This window comes from Canis lupus, chromosome 26 (genome assembly GCF_003254725.2).
Source record: "Canis lupus dingo isolate Sandy chromosome 26, ASM325472v2, whole genome shotgun sequence".
In the NCBI taxonomy this organism is placed as follows: domain Eukaryota; kingdom Metazoa; phylum Chordata; class Mammalia; order Carnivora; family Canidae; genus Canis; species Canis lupus.
Window position 1 is genome coordinate 6,111,042 of NC_064268.1, and position 22,017 is coordinate 6,133,058.

Consider the following 22,017-nt stretch of genomic DNA (forward strand, 5'->3'; position numbering starts at 1 on the left):
TTAAACATGAGAGAAGAACTGAAATTCCAGACAGCACGGTGGCACTCAGTCTCTGCTGCACAGTTGTCCACGTCTATGGCATCTAAGGACAGACACCACATCTAGGGACAGACACCAAGGGCTCAGTTTGCACCTGGAGCCCACCAACTGGCCTGTGGTGCCGCTCACTCGTGTGCATCTGCAGCAGCCCTGCCCAAAGCGGCACCCACCCCACCTGCCTGGAAGCACAGCACAGGGTCCAAAGGCGACTGGAGGACAGTATGATAGAAGTCCAGAGCTGCTTTCTCTATGGAAAACAGGTCGTTTGCCTAAGTGCGAGTTCTTGCCTGGTATAGTCTAGGTGTTAGAAGCTCCCTGCAAAAGGCTAGATAGGAAATATTTTTGACTTTGCAGGCTAGGTGGCCTCCAAAATAACTACTCATCTGCCCCTGCAGCAGACAAGCAGCCACAGATGACACAGAGACAAACAGGCATAGCCGTGTTCCAATAGCACGCTATTTACAAAAGCAGGCAGTGGGCCAGTAGTGGCCTGCTGGTCACGGTGTGCCAACCTCCACTGCAGAGCAAGCACATTCCACCAATAGATTCTTTATTGATGGTGGATGCTAAATACTAAAGTTCTTCTTCTTTAAAAAAAAAAAATGGAAGAAATGGGGGCTCCTGGGTGGCTCAGCTGGTTAAAGTGTCTGCCTTCAGCTCAGGTCATGATCTGAGGGTCCTGGGATCAAGCCCTACATTGGGCTCCCTGCTCAGCAGGGAGTCTGCTTCTCCCTCTTGCTTGTGTGTGCTCTTTCTCAGACTCTTTCAAATAAATAAATGAATAAAAATCTTAAAAAAAAGAAACAGAAGAAATGTGTTCTTGGGGGAAAAAACTGTGTAAGTCAACATCTGTGACTCGAATTCCACCTTCTGTGAGCTGCAAGGGACAACAGTCCTCAACCTTGTTCCTGCCCTACTGGTAGGGGCTGAATTATGTCCCCCCCAAAATCCACATGTGGAACCCCTGACACGACCCCTTGTTCCTCCAATGTGACCATGTTTGGAGAAGGGGCCTTTAAAGAGGGAATGAAGGGAAACTGAGCCTCACATCCTAAACAGAAGAGATCTAGACAGACAGACAAAGGGGCACATGCACAGGGCATGTCTGTCCTAATCAGGGCAGAGAGGCGCTCACCCGTGCAACCGTAGTTATAGATGTTGAAAGTCAGCGTGTCCATAATGTTCTGTAATCGCTTCATGAGAATGGAATCAGGCAGGGACTTCTTAAGTGACAAGCCAAAGACCTCTAAGAAGACGATGAGGGAGTACTGGTACATGGCGTTCACCAGGGCCATCTCGGACAGCACAAAGAACAGGATGGCCCCCCTCCTGGCAGCCGGCCGGTAGCCATCTCGCAGCCTGTCTATGTCCAAAGCCGTCTTCTCCGCCAGCTTGAGCTTCTCCGATACCTAAAGCAAAGGTGTGCACCACCGTGGAAATGGAGAGACTTACACCATAACCAGAATGACTTACGAAATGGGCAAGAAAGCAAGGAATGCAGACAGCAGGAGCAGGAGGGAGCAGCAAAGAAATCCATGCAATGCTTGTGGAGGTTTGCAGAGCACCTACCCACCCTCTTGTGACGTGTAGTGGATGTTTGTTGGCTGGACTCCCCGGTACCTGTGCCCTGTTCTTCTAACAACAGTCCCTGACTCTAACTTGGAGACTCCAATTTCCCCCTCTCAGTCCATTTGTTGGGTCCACCCCAACTCCAGGGGAGGAGCGTGTGACCCAGGCCCAGTCTACACACAGCACTCCCAGCCATGGTATTCGTTTGGGGTGGGTATGTGACTGAACTGACTCTCAGGACCTTCATGATAGAGACAGGTAAAGATTCTCACTCTTCCCTTTGGACCTGAACCTGAGGGGGCATGAGGCCATGCCCACCTGCTGACCATGAGGGGAGCTTGGCTCACAGGGAGGCAGAGAATGAAGCTGCCTCAACAAAAGGCCCACCCCAGAAACAGAGAGAAACTGAGCCCTAATGATATGTTTAGAGTCCTAGATCCAGCTCTACCTGAAGCCATCCCTGGACTTTCCACATTCTAGGCAGATAAATTCCCTGTTCACTTAAGTAGAGCTGGGTTTTCGATCACTCTTGACTCAAAGAGGCTGATCTGATGCACAAGGGTCCCTGGGAACACCTCTAGGGCCTCCCTCCTCATAGAACACCCCAATAGAGGTGGCCTGTTCTCATCAGGCAAAGCCTTGGATGACTAAGAGCTTAAATCTGATGCCAGCACAGTTGGCCATCCCCACCCCCACCATACCCCTATTCCTCTGCTTCCAAGACCCAGGAATGAGGCCCTGAGATCACCAAATCCAGTTCTCTCCTTGAGCAGATGAGGGCACTGGCGCCCCAAAGGCACATCCAGGAACCACTACCACCACTCTCAGCTCAGTGCAGTTTATACCTCCATGGCCTTGGATTTGGTCTCCTCCAGGGTCTGTACCAGCTCCACATTGTCCAGCATATTCCCCGTGGAGGTGGCCAGTTCCCGAAGCAGAGAGTCTTCCAAATCCTTCAGCAGGTTCTTGTTCTCACTCGTCTCCTGGATGAGGTGCTCCCGCTGCTCCTCCAGCTCTCGCCTCTCATAGGCCACCAGCACGCTCAGCAGCTGATCCTCGAGACCTTTCAGTGTGACTATGGGGAGCAAAGGGAGGCCATCACTGCCAGGCAGCCCATGTCTCCGTGCCCACTGCACGCTGTGCCTGGGCCAGGTGGAGGGTTCAACTGAGCCAGCACTTCGGGAACTCGAGGACTTGCTCCTGCCATCACTCTAAAGCCAACAGGTCAAAACCGTCAAAACAACACAGAGATGTTCCTTTACAGAATGGTGGGCAACAAGCATGCAGGGGCTCCCACACATTGGGGAGCCTGGGCTGAAAGCACACCCAACCTACTTAACCTATTTAAGTAGGTGGAGGACACTCCTAGAAAGTGGCAATGGTTCCTAACAGAATTAAGCTGGGAGGAAGGAGAAGGGGCATCTAAAATCATGCCACCTATTCAAACCCAGAATAACGTCCTGCCCCAGCAGAGTGGGGTCTCACCCTACTCCAAGTGTGCGTTTCCAAGAGCAATGGCCCAGACTCAGCAGCCCCCAAGCCACGCATCTCCCTGCCTCCCTAGGGGGCACCCAAACCTTCATCATTAAGAACCAACCAATGAAGACATGACCCTGAGAGCATGACCTGAGGTACCTGGGGAAAGCAAACCAAACAGTGCCCCATGGAAGCCCTGACTGCTGACTGGTCTCCATGCTGACCACCCCATTTGCCACTGAGGGTACAGACATCCTCACCCGTGTAGTTGATGACCATGGCCTTCCCAAACACAGATGGGGTGTATCTGGGATTGGCCAGCTTAGTGATTAGGTACAGTCGGAAATTTGAGTCATAATCCACTTCCTTATCCCCCAGGATGATGAACTGGCGTCCTTGGGTGACTTTGATATTCTTCTCCAAGACAGTTATCAATCACAGGATCAATGTACTCGTCCACATCATGGAACAGGAAAGGGGTCCCATACTTTATGGACATCTCGAGCTGCTTCAGGAAGTCAGGGTCGTTAAAGGAAGCCACCTGGAAGACAGGGTGGTAGGCACAGGGTGCTGTGTCCTCGGCACACACATGGGGAGAGCGCCTCTGGGGGAAGCCTCAAGGGAGGCCAGGAGGCCCACAGAAGCCAGAAAGCCACCACGGTCAAGCTCTGAGCAGCCAAAGGAACCATAGCAGTGTCAGGACGTCTCTCAGGAGACCTCAAGAGCATCCAACACAGAGTCCACAGGAATGTTTATCTCCCTCACAGCTTTTCTTCTCCTCCCACCATGACAGTGGGAGGCTTTGATGACAGCTCATGACAGCTTTGATACCTCTTTCCTCAAAATGTCTGAAAAAACTCTCAATTCCAGCTCCCTGGGCCCTCTTTTATTCTGCTCACTAACTGAGCCTCCCCGCCAAGAGAGAGGAGGTGGGGGAGGGGATGGGGTAACTGGGTGACGGCCACTGAGGAGGGCACTTTATGGAATGAGCAAATGAATGTTGGCAAATTGAATTTAAATTAAATATATATATATATATGAAGAAGGTGGTAGGGGGAGCAGGGCTGGGGGCTAGGACAGGCCCTCTCAGGACCCTGGCAGGCTGAGGGGGGAGTGTCAAGGGCCACCTCCACATTAATAATATTTGTTTCACTGTAGCTGGGTGTCTATTTTAGAGCAGACCCTCCCCCAACAGCATGTACATATGTAGAAGCAGGGACTAGAAAAAAAAAAAATAAGGAAAAAGCAAAACTGAAAATCATGAGTTTGTGAAGTAGTTTAGCAAAAAGTGAATGAGCCCACCAATTTCACCCAGGAAAACTAAACACATATGTACACACACACATACACACACACAAAAACATGTACAGGAATGTTCACAACAGCATTATTCATCATAGCCAAAGAGTAGAAATAATCCAAATGTCCATCAACGGATAAATGGATGGTAAAAGGCAGTCTATTAGGGCACCTGAGTGGCTCAGTGGTTGAGCGTCTGCCTTTGGCTCAGGGCATGATCCTGGGGTCCTAGAGGATCCGATGGAGTCTTGCATCGGGCTCCCGGCAGGGATCCTGCTCCTTCTTCTGCCTATGTCTCTGCCTCTCTCTGTGTGTCTCTCATGAATAAATAAATAAAATCTTTTTAAAAATAAAAATAAAAAACAAAATAAAAGGCGGTCTATCCACACAATGGAGTATGATTCAACCGTGAAGAGGAGGAAGCTCTGACACTTGCTAGAACCTGGATGAACCTCAAAAACATGATGCTCAGTGAGAGAAGCCAGACATGAAAGGCCACATAGTGTATGACAACCCCACTGATATGAGATGTTGAGAAGAGATGAACCTACAAAATATATTAGAGGTGCTAGGAGATGGGGGTGATGGGAGGATGGGGCGGGTGACGGATAAAGCACACAGCATTGCTTTTTGGGGGTGGTAAAAACTGATTCTGGTGATTGTTATACAACACTGTATATAATATACTAAAAATCATTGAATTGTACACTTTAAATGGGTGAATTTTACAGTATGTGAATTACATCTCAACTAAAAGATACTGAGATATCTTTCCTTCGTTCAAAAAATAAAAATAAAAAAGATTGAGCATCTCAGGCCACTCAGCTCTGTGCAGGTAAGGAGGATGCAAAGACAAGGAAGCATGATCTCCACCTTCAAGTCACTCATAGCTGCGAGGCAAAGCACAGGTAAGAGAGCAAAGCGCAAGGCAGGCCATGCTGCCCTCAAAGACTCAACAGGACGGGTGTGCAGGGATGGAGAGGGCTCTACCCAGATGTTCAGGACAGTGATATGTCAGCTCAGCCAGGGCCTGGGGCTGCCAGCTAGACCTTGAGAGAGGCAGGCTGTGCCCCAGGAGCAGGCAGTGAGGACAGAGGACACCAGGGAGAGCTGGTCATACCCGCAGGTTATTTTTCTCCTCTTTTCTCTTTATCCAGTTGAGGGCCTGCTGCTGGGGGTCGATGCAGAGGGGGAAGCGGCTGGCCCGGGTGGTAAGGATGCCATTCTGAACCGAGAGCTCATCGGGGGGCAGCCCCTGGGATCCCCACCTGGAAGGGACAGTGACAGGGAAATCTATTTTTCGTGTCAAGTTGTAACCGGGTGCTAAGAGTAACAGGCTTAGCCTTTCAGAACAATCTACCAGCCCCCAGGCTGCTCAACTCTCCTCAGGGTCGGGGAAGCTGGATTTGCAGCTCACCTTGCCATTTCTACACAAATCAGCTACACTCCTCCCTCTCCTGCACCAGGATGACACCCACGTGGACCACTCACCAACCCCCGCCCCCCCCCACCCCAGGCACCCTTGTCCTCCGGGCTCAGGCTCACACACACCTGCTGATCTCAACATCATCGGTGAGCAGGTTTTCTAACCGGAAAGGCTGGCTCAGGGGAATCTCCCGCTCCAGGATATCATTCTGCCAAACTTGCTTGACCATCTGGTCACGGAACTCCCAGGTGAATGCGCCCTCATAGCTCAGGAAAGCTGAGCAGAGCAGGCAATCCCCCAGCAGCTTCACTCGCCGGTGCATCAGCTCCTCCAGGTCGCTCAGCCACCTGGCACAGGAGATAAGGGCTACGGTAAGCCGTTATCTCCTAGCACAATCAGAAGGAACATTCTAGGAGAAATGCTTGGACACATTGCTAATGGGGCTAGCCAGAAGGAAACATCATTGGAGACAGTCTTTTCTTTTAGAAACAAAGAATACCAGGTCATTTTGGGACTTCCTACCCTAGGAAGCCCAGGGTTTTAGAAGATCATGTTCAATTGCAGGGCTCAGCAGAACCCAGCATCTAGTGGGCTGGGTAAATGTTTGCGGGATGCATCTAGTCTCAAAGCTATTTATTAAGCAGTAATCACATTGTTTCTGAATGCTTTAATCAGTAACTTAAAGACACTCCCAGTAGAACTCATGAGATCTGGTCCTGCTTGGGTGACAAAATTCTACCCCAGATAAAAGGAAGTAGATGTTTCATTTGGCCCCTTCTGCTAAGTGGCCCAGTCTTCTAGGTTTTAGAAATACTGAAAATGGTTTATTTCCCATAAGCAAACAGTATCTTTTAGTGTTTTCCATACCACTTTTTAGGTACCAGATTAGGAACTACTCTCACATCCAGTGGACCAGTTATGGCCAAACAGCCTTGCCGCTAGGCATCAGCCAGCCAGCCTGACCTGCTCAAAATTGAAGCTCAGGACCAAGCCAGACACAAGAGCCCTTAGAAGACATCTGTCCAGCAGCAGAGGCGGACTCCTCCTCCAGACTCACCCAGGAGGCACTCAGGGTTAAAGGTCTCCAAGAAGTAAACATTTCCAGGACAGACGGCACCTTACCAGAGACACTGGTGCCTCCCTGTCTCCACAGCAGCACTGCCTCCTTAACCCTTAATAATTATCTAATAAACCACAGAATGTGTAAAATGGTATTAGCTGCCCTGAATGTGTTAAGCAAAATCAGAATTTTCCCACACTGTTTTCAGGTAAAACTGCAACGTGGAGTTGAGACGACATGGCAAGGAAGTTGGTTGCTGATGTCCACTCACAGACCCCTTCTGGCTCGGAGCTCTCATTGGAGGGGTCCCTTAGGTGCTGACCTGATGTTCTCAGAGCCCAGCCCAGAGATGAGCTTGTCCGCAGCGATCAGCCGCCTCTCCATGATATCGGCTTCTTCCTGCAGCTTCTGCTTTTCCAGAATGGCTGCCTCGTATTTGGCCCCCAGAGCCTCCAGTTCCCTCTGGATGGCTGCCAACTCATTCTGGATCCTTTCGAGCTCACGTTTAGTGAGATAAAAGTTCCGCTCCAGCCTGGCCACCTAAGTGGAGACAAGTCACAGAACGGTGGGGAAAGGTGCTATAGTAGGTCAGGGATAAAAGAGCCTCACCCTTGGGCTTGTGTCCACACCACATCTCTAATGATGTTCCCACTCTTTGGGGCCACCATATGCCCTGCTGAGGGATATGGCTCTTTTTCTTAGTCACCTCTTCCACCATTGGCTGCAAAAGCACTAATCCCATTGGAAAAAAAGATATCCTGCATCCAAGTTGGCAGATAGCTTAATTTCTGTGTGTGCTGAGGTCACAGCAAAATGACACTGTGGTTCTGAATCAAAAAGTCAAAAGAATTCATTGAAAACAGTCCCAGACACCTGATTCCAAGTTTTCTGAGTAACAAAATTCTGAGTTATAAAGCAATGTCAAAATATGTCTCAAAATGATCAAGTCACCTTATAACTCTCTTTGTATTGTGTGTTCCACATGTTACTTTACCCAGGAATTCTCATCTGGGGCTGATTTTGCCACCACCCCCGCTCCCACCCCCAGAGGACATATGGCAATGTCTGGAAACATTTTTAGTTGTCAAAACGGAGGGGTAGGGTCAATGGCATCCAGCAGGTAGAGGCCAGGGATGCTGCTACACAGCCTGTAGTGCACCAGACAGGACAGCACCCACCACACAGGACTGTCCAGCCCCAAATGTCATTAGCACCGAGTCTGAGTGTCCTGCTTTAGTTATAGAGGATGATTTTTACCCATAAGTCTTCATCTTTTCACACAAAATTTGAAATCTTCCAGACTTTGGTTCCGCCAGTTCATTCACACTGTCCAGATGAGAGTTATATAATTCAAGGTTATCATTTATTAGTGGTGGAGGGGGAAATGTTTATGTGATTTAAAATTGGAACTTTGCCAGAATTTTTCCAGCAAAGTTGTGGATGTAGTAATTCTGACTCCAGGTTGCTCTCTTGGCAGCAGTGTGTAGGTCTTACACATGGACAATACCTTTTCTCTTTTGGGCTTGATTTCTCTAAAAACATCACAGTAGCCCATTACAGCTTCAACAAATTTCAGCATCCCCAGGCCTGCTTTGCTCACAGCTTCCATTTCTTCGGTTGTGGTATTGAGGGTCTTCAAGAGGCCTAATGGTCAAAGGTGCAATAATTTTGATGAGTGACTAGCCTCATCTTGGGGAAGTAAAATAGGAAATAAACTGTCGATGGACAAGAGTCACTAAATGAGTTTTGTGTAGGTGGACACTTCAGATGTGAGTGAGAGGCACAGGTTACTACTGCCCAGGACATCCTATGATCCAGGTACATGGATGTCCATGGTGTCCGTGGGGACCCCCAACTGCATCACAGTGGCTCAGAGCAGGGAGTTAGCTGAAATTCATATGCCATGATGGGTCACCATCACCTCTACCCATACCCTCACCTCAAGAGGTTTCACATGAATAGAAACCCATCCAGTCAATACTCAAGTAAAGAGAGGTTCTTGGGTTTTTACAGTTGTTATCCTTTGTGTTTCACTCAGTTTTATTTCTGAGTGGCTGAGAAAGAGCATTTGATAATAACGTTCTGAACAAACCATGAAGATAAACAGTGACACTAAGAATTTGAATGACCTTTCACAAAGACTAAAGCCTCATCCCCACTGGCTAAGCATCTAGGCCAGTCAGGCATCAGACTCAAAGGGAAAGCAGGCATTCTATAACTGAAGATGGGGAGGTTGGCTGTGGTGCCAGCCCCTCCTCACCCATTTCCCAGAGACCTATAGAAGACTTTATACTGGCAAGAGATGCAAGAGGAGAAGTCAGGGTTAGAGCGCCTCTTGCACCCCCATGCTTAATGGACAAGACGGACGGAAGACAAGGCCAGCCTGGGTCCATAGGAAGGTCCTGTTTCCTAATGGGAAACACCAGAGTGATTGCTGTTGAATGTTCAGAGGGCATCAGCTGCTATGGCCCATCTAGCATCCAGCCTTTCCATTTCACACAACAGCCTTCCATCTGCCTTTTGGAATGATTATTTGGGCTATCCCATCTGTAGGGCCACAGTGACAACTGACCACAACAGGAGGGCTAGCCTGGGACTAGTATCCCTCTGTCCTCTCCATCCCTGCTCCCAAAGCCTGAGCTGCAAGATCAACCCTGGCTATCCCTGTGTCTGTCCGTATGCACCTCTGATATTTTTCACTTGGCTCTGGGTGATTGAATCAAAATCAATCTCCATCAGCGATCTCAGGAAATTCGGGTCAGACATCATGCCCTTGGCAGTCTTCCAGTTGAGCTCTTTGTACCCTTTCATGATGAGGATGCACTCACACACGGTCTGCACCTGTTTGGGGGGCTTAGCAAAGGACCTGGTGAGAAACAAGAACGTGTGTGAATCAGACCCAGAAGTGGCCGCGATCTAGCCTGAGTGAGAGTTCCACAAAAAATGGCTCAACCCAGAGTCATTTCTTAGAGGTGACACTGATTGGAAGCAGAGAAAGCCATATCCCAACATGGACTGGGGCGCCTCAGGTGCGCTTCTCCCAGGGCAGGGACTGGTCTCAGCCATCAGGTGCCAGATCAGTCTCCTCGAAACTGACTGGCATCAGAATCATGGGGGCGGGGACCATTAAATGCAAACCCAGGCTACCCCAAGCATCTGAGTCAGTAGGCCAGGGTGGAGTCTAAGAATCCGTCTCTAATTACGCCCTGGGGTAGCTCCTCAGACTCTGTCATGTAGCCACTGGCATTATTGCCATCCTCCACCTCCTCTTTGTCATCATCCTATTTTCCATTTATTAGATGAAGGTACAGGACTCAGAGTATTTGGATGGCCTGCCCATGTTCACACAGCCTATGGGGTCTGGGATCCCTACATCCTGGGCTCCTTCCAGCTATGTCACTCCTTCACCATTTCCTTTGTCTTTGATGAGACCAGACCATCACTCTGCTGCTCCAAACACTCAGATGTCCAGTACCCTCAACCCTCCAGGGAACTGAGACTCGAGGGAAGGGGACACAGCACAGCAGGTCTGGTAGAGACAGAAGAAGGAATGGGTGGCATGTTAACTGTACCCAGGGGGGGCTCTTGGCTGTCTGCTGCTGGGCAAAGTCTCTAAAAGACACATGAGTCCTGCAGACACCAAAATGATGAAGAGAGACAGAAGCATACGGAAAATGATGAAGAAGAGGTGAAGGGAAGGAAAGAAAAGGAGGAGAGAAGAGGCGGAGATGACAGAGGCCCCTGAAGGGCACAGGACAGTCTAGGAGCAGGGTGAGGTGGAACCCCAGCCAGTCCACCAGGAGCCCAGAGAGACCAGGAGGCGAGCAGGAGGGGGAGAGAGAACAAGAGAGTGGGAACAACCCAGCCAGCACAGCAATATGGAGACTGTCTATACTGGGCAAGTGCCCCCCTATCCCAGGCCCCAAGACCCCCACCCACTTGCCTGCAGACAAGAGAGGAGAGAAGGAGCCACACGGTGTAAGGACAAGCAGAGGCAATGACTCCAGCACAAAGACCAATGATTAAAGTAATGGTCCTGAGTCACCAGGGAGAGGTTCAATTATACTGGCATTAGGCGCCTACAAAAGCAGGCAACACTCAACTGTTTTTAAAAGGTTTCCTTTGGAGTTGACGAAGGCCAGGCCCAGGCCACTGATCTTTGAATAATCAGAGAAGGAAAAAATCAGTAAGATGTTTTCAGATATAAGACAGAAAAAAACCCAGCCTCTATGCAGGGTCCTGAGCCTATGGGCAAGCTATAAACCATCCAGGGCTCTCAATATTCCCATCTGTAAAATGGGGAGGCAGAACCAGACCTTCCTGCTCCAAAATTCTGTGAGTCTGTGAAAGTGAAGTTCTCTGCTATCAGCTTACAAACTAGGACCTAGAACCATGTTTACCAACACATATCACTGTCATAACACGGGATAACTGAAGTGTTAATAATCTTGAGGCTGTCAGTCTGGGAAATAGAAACGTTTCTGTTTCATTTCCTTTCTCTTATCACAAAACAAACTCAGGTGTGTGTGAGAGAGAGAGATGATGATGATGATGATGATGATGATGATAAGATGCTGTCCTCCCTGGAGGGGAAGAATTATCACAAACCACACTCCCTACCTTCTCTCACTCTAACCCAGACTCTCTGTCTGCTTTTCCCTTGGCCCAAGCTCCTTCCAGCCTCAGAGCCTTCCCCCCTCCAACCTCTATCCTGCAGCTGGTGAATCCCTACTCTCTAGTCACATCTCAGTTTAAATGTCACTTCCAGGGACAGAGGCAGTGGGATGCCTGGGTGATGCAGTTGGTTAAGCATAAGACACTTGATTTTGGCTCAGGTCGTAATCTCAGGGTCCTGGGATCAAGCCCTGCATCAGGCTCCAACCTGAGTGTCTGCTTGGGTTTCTCTCTCCTTCTCCTCCTCCCCCTCCCCACCTCTCAAATAAATAAAGAAACCTTTAAAAAATAAATGTCAAAAAAATTAAATAAATAAAAAATAAATGTCATTCCTGAGGAATACCTTCCTCAGCCTCCCATCCTCCAGACTAGGTTAAGTTCCCCCATTATCTACAGTCATGGCAGCAAAGACCTTCTCGTCTAACTTTTTGGGTGATTTTACTGAACATATGGGATTCCTGAATGAATGCCTGTGCCTTCCTGAGAGTGTCAGTTGAATGTAGTGAAGACTCTGCCTGCCTGGTTCATTGCTGCTCAGCCCCAGTGCCAGCACAGGGTGGGTGTGTGGTAGGCACCCAAAGACTACCAAATGAATGGAAGGAAAAAAAGGAAAATCTCAAGCCAGTAACAAAGGGAGCATTTCTACTACAGAGGATCATCCATTTTTAATCTTCATGACTCCTAATCTTCCTGCCTTAATATCTGATGACTACTACAAAGGGGATTGAACATTACAGAAAGAAAGTGCTAAATTGTCAAGATGTCAGTGCTGGCTCACCACAATTAACATCCAAACAACCTAAAGAAAGCCAGATTATAGTCATCTGGAAAAAATAAAATTGGATCCGAACTACACTGAACTCCAGTAAAATCCAAAAGATCAAATATTTAACTGTATAGAATTAAACTGTAAAAGTACAGGAAGAAATCATGGGGAAACTGTTTTATAATCCTGCAGTTTTAAAGCCTTTTAAGTATTAAGTATTACATTATATCCAAAAGCCATAAAATAAAATATTGCTAAAGTCTGCCACATAAAAATAAAAATTTTATATACAACAAACACAAACACACACACAAACCTCACCAGCAAAGTCAAATGGCCAATGAACCACTGGGGAAAATATCTGCAACTCACATCATGGATATAAAGCTGATCTCCCTATCACATAAAAAGCCACTAGTTTATAAGTTTCTCTTTGTTACCATTAATAGGAAAGAAGCATCTTGGACATGAGATTGTTAAGCTGTCTCTGAGAAATGTCAGAACTTACTAGGTTGGCAGCAGAGGGGCAGAAGGAAGTATAGAGGGAGAGTTGTATACAGATGTTTTCATATTTACATTTTAATGATAACGTGTATTAGTCTCTTTGGCTGTACTATAGAAATACATTAAGTGATTCAATGGAAACATACCTCTTTGCTAATTGAATATTATAGATTGGATGATGAATTCTTTTAGAAGCATTATATTTTGTGTACTCTGTTACTTTGTCTCAGTTTTTAATTTTTTTTTAATTTTTTTAATTTTTATTTATTTATGATAGTCAGAGAGAGAGAGAGAGAAAGAGAGGCAGAGACACAGGCAGAGGGAGAAGCAGGCTCCATGCACCGGGAGCCCAATGTGGGATTTGATCCCGGGTCTCCAGGATCGCGCCCTGGGCCAAAGGCAGGCGCCAAACTGCTGCGCCACCCAGGGATCCCTCTCAGTTTTTAATTGAACATTAAGGGAATGCAGTATTTTAATTGTAACTCTGCCAATATCTTTATCTAGAGGCCTGTTGCCATTTTTGTCTTTTATATTTTTGTCGCCAAGAAAGGCAAGATTACATTTTTTTTTCAGATGGAGTTGGTGTAGTGTATTCTTGGTTATCAAAATACTCATAGTTTGGGGACTTCGACATGATAAATATTCATGGCGCGTAAAAGCATGATACATAACTGTACGACCTTACTTAAAATGCTTACTTGTGTAGATAGATACACACACGGGACATAGAAGTCAAACTGTAAACTGCTTGTGATTATGGATGACTTTGTTCTTTCCTTCTTGTGTTTTTCAGTTTCCTTTTATGCACATATTAACTTTTAAAAAATAAAATTTTAAAAAACCTTAAAAAAAGCCACTAGAAATGCATAAGGAGGAAAAAAGCAATAATAATAATTCAACAGATAAATGGGCAAAGCATATGAACAGTTCACAGAAAAGGAAATACACACAACCTTTACACACATTTTTCACATATGAAATAAAGGCCAACCTGACTTGCAATAGGGAAATGCACATTAAAACTACACAATACTATTTTTCATCTACAAAATGAGCAAAAATTCAAATGTATAATAATGTTCTCTGTTGGTGAGGCTATGAAAAAGCAGGCAAATCACATGGATTGTAAGTAGAAGATAAACTGGTTCCACCCTCAGGGAGAGCATTAAATAGTAGTAGCTGTAGACATTATAAACGCACACATCCCTGAGCTCAGCAATTCCATCTGTGGAAGTGTGCCCTTCCAGTGGACTCACCCAGTTGCAGAATTAAGTATAGTCAGGATTATTCTTTGCCATGCAAGTCATAAAGGCAAAAGACTGGCAAGAGATTCATAAACTGGGGCTGGTTAAATAGATAATGGCACAACCACACTGTGAAATATGATGGGCTTTTTTGAAATATTGAGGAAGTTCATCCTATGGCAACATGCAAAAGATCTCCAAAATGCATTGTACACTGGAGAAGCCAAGATATAGGAAAATGTGTGCAGACATTTACACACACACACACAAAAAAAAAAGGAAGAAAAAAGAATACTCAGGTATCCCTTGTTCTACTACTAACTTCAGAGTCTAAAGTTGGGAACTCAAGAGACACATGTATTACCTGGTTGCCTTGATCTTGCATAAAAACTCTCTGGATGGATACATGAGAACTGAAAGGCAATGGATATCTGTTGTGTGGGGGGAGGGGTACTAAGCTGATGGGGCTTGTGGGAGGGGCTTTCAAATGTCTTTTTTATGTTGGAACCATGATTCTAGTTCATGCTTACTTGGCACTGACTGCATGGTCAACCCAATCCTGAGAACTCTTCATATAATAGTTCAGTCGATCCTCTACATCGCCCTGATGCCATGGGGACAGTTATCATCCACATGTTACAAATTAAGAAACTGCAGCACAGAGAGGCTAGGTGACTTGCCAAAAGTCACACAGCCCATAAGAGACAGAGCCATGCATGAGCATATCTATTCCAATAGTTACTTAAAATTTTTTTTTAATTTTAAAATTTAAATTTTTTTCCTTTTAGGTCATAGGCCATTTCCACTTTCTCAGAAAGGAGCTGAGCATCTATCTGACACCTGTCTTGGGTGTGAGGCAGGCATCCCTTGCTCACTGCAGGGGACATAGCAAGCTCTCCGTTTACTTCTGTAGAAACCCCATAGCCCCATTTTGCACCCCCTCGTTGGGTTGATGGGGGACTCACAGTCCCACCTCTCCAAATAAACCCACCTCAAAACTCCCCAGCTCTATGCTCTCGCAGTATTTTTATGCTGCTGACCTGGGAGTGGTGCCCAAAATTCATGTAACTGGTGATTGGCCATTTCCCTTGAAAACGTATATGCTGATGGCCTATCCTAGAGCACAAGCTGGTAAGCATTTCTGCCTTGTTCCAGGCCCTGGTCCGGACATCTGACACATACGACTGTCCTTATACTTTCATTCAACCCCACTTTGGAAAACTGAAACAATGCCTTCTTGCTAACAGCAGGAGCATCTGCAGATCACCTCCCAAGAACTGCTTGGGTCCTCTGCCATGGAACAAGCTGAAGATTCTGTTCAAATCGCCATGTTTCACTACCGAGCAAACAACAAGGGCAAAGGAAGGCTGTTCAGCCCTCAGTAAGAGCGAGAAGCATAGAGAACAAGCCTCATTCTTCCCAGAGCCCAAGATGGAAAGTCAACCTCTGATCCTGACCTGAAAGCAGGAGTCTCTCTAACACGAGACCTGGTTGTGGGGCCCGGGGGACTGAACCCCTCCTGCAAATGAGGATGTGATGGGGAGAGCTGAGGGATTGAGGGGGTCACCGGGGAGTGGGGAGCTGTGTGTGGGGCCAGCACACAGGGGAGTGCTCCTTCCTGCCTTTAGTCTTGGTGCTACATTTACCAGTGAGCTCTATTAGGGGCACCCTAGGGTCAGACCACACAATGTGGGGAGAAAGCTCCCCGCCGGCGCCATCCCGGGCCCCTTCTCCTGGGAGGCCTCTGGTTGTGGGAGCTGCAGTCATTTCACAGATTGACTTGCCAAATGCCTGGGGCCACAATGAAGAGCCACTTTCCCCACATGCACATGGCTTGGCTTGAAGTGGATGAGAGCATCCCCTATCAGTCCTCAGAGACACAGCTGTCACAGTATTTTCAGCAGGGCGCTTGCCCCCTGCACCAGGTGCCTGGCTGGTGTTCAGGGCAGACAGTAGTGGGCTTCCTGAGGAGAGCACTGGCTTGTGAAGCCCCACCTCTCCTGCACACCCCACTCCGGAACTCAGTCCCCTTCTGTGAGACAGCCCAAGTTCAAAGGCAATAGGCCCTGCGACCTGCTGAGTGGGGGCACCTGGGGCAAGCCACCTCACCACCCTGGGCCTCACCTTCCCCATCTTCAAACAAGGATGATAACAGCAATGCCAGCACCCACCCAGGGAAGTGTTTATAGCACAGTAGTCAGCCTGCAGTATGGCTCTAGGAATGCCTATCTGCTGTGATGACAGTAGCTGCTGTCAGGAGCGACACAGGTGGCCGAGCACACTCAGAGACTGCCATCAGTTACCTAATCTCGGTCACGTCTGATCTGTCCAGCTTCTGCAGCTCCAGCTTGGCGGCCTCTAGGATGGGCATGACCTCGGCCAGGGCCATCTCAGCCTCAGCCTTCTCCACAGCAATGATCTTGTTTTGTTCTTCTATCTCGATGGCTTTTTCTTCTGCGAGCTTCTTCTTTTCCTCAGCTGTGGGGGGAGGGGCAGGTTAGGGCAGCTACTGGGCAGGGAGGGGAGAGACCACAACCATTGGGACAAAGTGGCACATAGCTCTCCCAGGTCAGTGGTGGGCTGTCAGGGGATCTAACTCACTTTGGCCAATACGATGGCCTAGGGTGTTACTACTAGAATAGAAGTCCTCACGGGGCATGGGGTCTCCAACACCAGGACCACTGATCTGACTCTGACTGGCCACCCCCATGTCCCACCACTCCATTCCACAGGCCAGCCCCCAACCCTGCTGGCCAGTGTGAGCTGAGGACACCAGGGCTGCCCTGCCTTTCTGGAGCAGATGGAGAAACAGACAGAGTTCTCTCTGCTTCTCATCACCATTTCCTAGGTTTATTCAGGCCCCACACAAAAGCCACCCCTCCTAAGGTGGCCTGTCCCTTCTATCGCTCTCGATCTCACTGCTCTTTCCTTCATGACACTGATAGAAATCTGGCATTTCACCTAATTACTGGCTCACTGATTGTCTGATTCCACTCACTAGAATGCAGACATCTCCCCAAGGGCTGGAACCCCAATGCTTAGAATAGGGCTCAGTTCACAGTAGGTGAACTGTGTTGAACAGTGTCCCCCATAATCCATGCCCACCCGCAGCCTCAGAATGTGACCTTATTTGGAAAGAGGGTCTTTGTACATCTAATTAGTCCCCATGAGGTCTTACTGGGTTAGGGTGGGTCCTAAATCCAATGGCTTGTGTCCTTATAAAAAGACTGCAGGAAGACACAAAGACATAGAGGGAAGAAGGTAATGTGCCAATGGCACCAGACATTGAGATGAACCTAAAAGCCAACGATTGCCAGCAAACCACCAGAGGCTGCAAGAGGCAAGGAGGGGTCCTCCCCTAGAACCTTTGGAGGGAACATGGCCCTGCTGACACCTTGATTTCAGACTTTGACCTCCAGACCTGTGAGAGACTAAACTTCTGTTGTTTGAAACCCCCCCTCCCACACACACACACACACACACACACACACACACAACACACACTTGGGTCATTTGTTTGCATAGCTCTAAGAAATGAATATGCTGTCACTTGTCCGAGGGCACCCGAGTAGGACTGGAGCCCATGGCCTGAGCACCCATGGCCACACTTGTAACCACTCTGGTGTCTCGCCTTCCTGTGCACTCCGGGGTGCTGCTAAAATTCATGCTGACTCTGCTTCAGGAAATGGTCCCAGAGAACTAAAACAGTGGGTGGTACTCAATAAATGTATGCCAGATGCCCTTGTGTTTTCTGATTCGGTATTCCCTAGGGAGTCATGTCCGCAGTCAAGCATTGCCTGAGCGTTTGTAGGGTGCAGAGTGTGTACAGGCCCTGCCACTATGAAGGATCCTGGCCCTGGGGGAGTTTCTTGCTGGAGCAGCAGGAAGACACACATGGGAAGGAGGAGGTGAGGTCACAACCGTGAAACCCTCAGAATTGTCAGGGTGACAAGAAGAGGGGTCTGCAGGGAAGGTAGTATCCCAGAGGAGATGGAACAGAGCAGCGCGGGTGGGAAGGAGGCTGGAATAACTGTAGGGGAGCTCACTGCGGCATGGAACCAGCAGGAGGGGCCCAAAAAGACCTGCGTGCGAGAATGGTCATCGAGCACAGAAGAACAGTGGGCTGACAAGCAGCTTCTCAGGAATGTCTCCCTGTCCTACCTGGGGGAGTCCCCGCCCCGAGAGCTGGCCCCACACTCACCAATGGTTGTGTTGGTGGCAATTTCCTCCAGCAGGGCCTCACAGGCAGCAGACTTCTCCGCCAGCACCACTTTCTGCACGGCCAGCTTCTGGTTCAGCTCATCCAACTCGATGGTGGCCTCCTTCAGCTTGTCCAGCCCACCCTCCAGACGCTTGCACTGAGCTGAGGAAAGAGAGGAGCTGTACTCATCACCAGGGTAGGCGCTATTCCCAGCGCTCCAGGGGCCTCATTGTGATTCATCCCATTGGGGCTCAATTAAGAAAGTCATCTTCATGAGATGTCAAGCAAGCATAGCTCAGTACCTCCACTGACATGCTGGGACCACATTGGCCAAAATAAATGTATTTCTGAAAACCATGCTTCCCTTGGCCAATGGCTGGAGCCACAGAATTTTTTTCTTTTTTTTTTTTTTTCACAGAATTTTTTTCAAAAGCGTTTTCCAACAGAGCATGCTGCTGCCATCAGATCATATCTCTAAGCAGTGAAGAGGTAGAGCTACAAAGTGCAAGACCCAACACTGACGAATAGAAGAGCATGCCAGGCCTCTGCCCACCCAGAAGACTCACTCTAAGATGTAATATCCAGAACATGCAGTATTTTGTCTCAATCTGGAGTGTGTCTGGTCTTGCTAATAAAACACCTACTTAAAGAGAAGGTCAGCCCTTGGATCCTCACTTGTTCACCATCCCATTCCCATGTCTTACCCGTGTTATACTGGGTTTTCTCATCCAGCAATTTTGAATATGTGTTAATAAAATCAAGGTAGTTTTTGGGTGTTACATAGTTGCTACGCCTCAATTTCTGTAGAAATTGTTTGCTGAATTCACCCACGGATTCATGGACCAAAACAACATGCTCTACCACACTGTCTATGTTTTCCATCGGAATCATCGGATTTGTCCCTGAAGAGAAAGGATGGGAAAAATGCCTCTTAGACAACAGGAAAGAGCAGGTTCCCAAAGAGTCAGATACGGAATTCCTGTACAACCCAACAATTCTGCTCCCAGGTGCAGACCCACAAAGACCTGAAAATGGACTCAAGCAGACTCCTGCGGGCCAATGCACACAGCCACACTACTCACAACAGCCAAAACTGGAAGTGACCTGTGTGTCCACCAACAAATGACCAGATAAACAGATGTGGTCCATCCATTCAATGAAGAAAGGAAACTCTGCCGCATGACACAATGTGGATGAGCCTTGAGACATGCTGAGTATAAGAAGCCACGCACGAAAGGACAAATGTTACATGACTAGACTTCACACAAAGTCTCTGGAACAGGGCAATTCAGAGACAGAAAGTAGATGAGAGGTTCCTGGGGGACTGGAATGGGAGGAATGGGAGGTTCGTGCTTCATGGGGAGCAGCTCTGGTTTTACAAGATGGAAGGAGGTCTGGAGCTGGATGGTGCTGGCAGCTGCACAATAAGAATGTACCTAATGCCACTAACTTCACTCCTCAAAATGGTTAAAATGGCAAATTTTATGTTATAGATGTTTTACCACAATACAAAAAAAAGTGGTATTAAAACTGTTTAATAGAGAAAGGAAAAGAGTAGCTGCCAGTTGGCTGGTGTTTTTTCTGGACCACAGGACCGTCCATGCTCCAGCAGTTTCTCTTTCCCTTCCTCTGGCTGTGACACTGTTCGGGGAGGGGGTCTCAGGGTCTCAGGAGGGAAATACACCCAGCGTCCTTGGTGTGTCCCTTGTCCCCAGCACAGAGTGTATGCAAAGCAGGCCTCCCTCTAAGTCTGTTAAAGCAATAAATCAATCATCTCTTCCAGGGCTAAACCCACGTCCCTTGGACTATCTGACAGATGGCAAAACACACTCACTGCAAAGCAGAATGTGCCTTCAATTAAAATGAAGGAAAAAAAGATTGGCCAAAAGTAACCATTCAGCCAGATGCTGTGGATTTGACCTTAAGTTACACCAGGGACCGGGAAACCACAGCCTACAGGCCTATTTTATGGCATCTGTGCCATAAAATAAAACTCTGCCTTACAAATATCCATACTTTGGGGCACAGTTAGCCCAATGCCAGGGACTCTCTTCCAAGAAAAAAAAATTCTTTTTTTTTCTTAAAGATTTTATTTATTCATGAGCAACAGAGAGGGGGGGGGGCGGGTGCAGAAACACAGGCAGAGGGAGAAGCAGGCCCCATGCAGGAAGCCCAACATGGGACTCGATCCCGGGTCTCCAGGATCACACCCTGGGCCGAAGGCAGCACTAAACCACTGAGTCACCCAGGCTGCCCGAAAAAAAAAAAATTCTAAGCGAATTCCATGTGGTGTTATTTATGACACAGAGCCACTGAATGCTGAAAGTAAACCTAAGTGCTGTTAACATGCAGGGATGGCTCGCGTGCCCATGGAAGCTCAGGTGCATCTATCTATACTGGGGTTGGCAGACCATGCAGGACAAATCTGTCCCACTGCCTGTTTTTGTAAACACAGTTTCATGAGAACACAGCCATGCCTGCTCCCGTACACATTATTTGTGGCTGCCGTCATGGTTCAGTGGCAGGAGTAGTTGCAATGGAGCCTGTATGACCCACAAAGCTGAAAATATTTATCATCTGCTCCTTTACAGAAAAAGTTTGCTGATTCCTAAGTTAGACTGTCAGCACAGAGCCATTCTTTAGCCCCTTTACCTTGTGTGTTAAAATTATGAGTGCTCCCTGTGTAAAGGGACAAATTATTTATTTACTAAATACAGATTTATAAGGTAGAAACTATTTACAAGGCCACCCGGTGTCATTTGCCATCAATCTGCTCAAGTTAGTTGCAGATAAAAAGCTTTTTCCCTAAAGATAAATTGACTTGCTTTCTTATTTCAAAGATTAAAATTAATAATCAAGGACTTAAGTGTTTGAAACTTCTGAGAAAATTCAGCACTGACTGATAATCAGTCCACTAAAAGGTCCTTCGGGCATCCTTTGGGGCAAGGATCAGCATAACAGTAAATATTCAAGCTACATGGGCCATGTGGTCTCTGCTCTAACTCCTCAACCTTGCAGTTTGAAGCTTAAAAGCAGCCAGAGCCACCATGTTCACTGACAAATAAGTCAGTGTTCCAATCACACTTTATTTACCAAAACAAGCTATGGGTCACAATTGGTGCACCAACCCCTGCTTTGATGGTATCTGATCAATTTTATCCTAAATTGTCCTTGTAAGTTCCCTGAAATCCCTTTATTTTTTAGAACATCCTTATATTAGAGAGAGAGAAAGAATGCAAGCATGAGTGGGGGCAGGGGCAGGAGAGAGAATCCTTAAGCAGACTCCCCACTGAGTGCAGAGCCCATTGTGGGGCTCCATCCCAGGACCCTGAGATCATGACCTGAGCTGAAATCAAGAGTTGGACGCTGAACTGAGCCACCTAGGCACCCCAGTCCTTTGAAATCCCTTTAGATCAAAACAGTGTAAACCAAAAATATGCTAACAAACTTAAAAACAATTTATGGCCTTAGGGGCGAACGGTGACAGGATCCACTGGACCAAAATTCAAAGTCAGAAAGGCGCCAACAAGTCATTTTTGTTGCACGTACCTAAAAATGACTTAGCGACTGCGTGCAGGGCTTGAGGAGGCCAGGGCATGAACCAGTCAATACCAGTGTTATTCACAAGACCTTGAAAAGAAGGAGAAACAAAAGAGATGACCAGTTGGCAACGCTGAGATGCTTGAGGACATCGACATGGTCTTCAGCACCCAGCGCATTGGTGAAAGAGCTGGACGTGTCCAGGAATAATTCACTCAA

The 22,017-nt window shown here is 47.6% G+C and overlaps 1 protein-coding gene across 1 annotated transcript in view; it reads right to left on the reverse strand.

Moving 5' to 3' along the window:
* The window catches only part of DNAH10 (dynein axonemal heavy chain 10), a 133,852-nt gene that overhangs the window by 11,168 nt on the left and 100,667 nt on the right, over window positions 1-22,017 (reverse strand). The window contains 13 exon segments of the mRNA XM_049102003.1: window positions 1,175-1,448; window positions 2,454-2,683; window positions 3,345-3,510; window positions 3,512-3,625; window positions 5,504-5,651; window positions 5,935-6,156; window positions 7,192-7,409; window positions 8,377-8,513; window positions 9,554-9,735; window positions 16,361-16,535; window positions 18,259-18,420; window positions 18,963-19,160; window positions 21,808-21,888. Of these exon segments, the coding sequence (XP_048957960.1) occupies window positions 1,175-1,448; window positions 2,454-2,683; window positions 3,345-3,510; window positions 3,512-3,625; window positions 5,504-5,651; window positions 5,935-6,156; window positions 7,192-7,409; window positions 8,377-8,513; window positions 9,554-9,735; window positions 16,361-16,535; window positions 18,259-18,420; window positions 18,963-19,160; window positions 21,808-21,888 (2,307 nt within the window).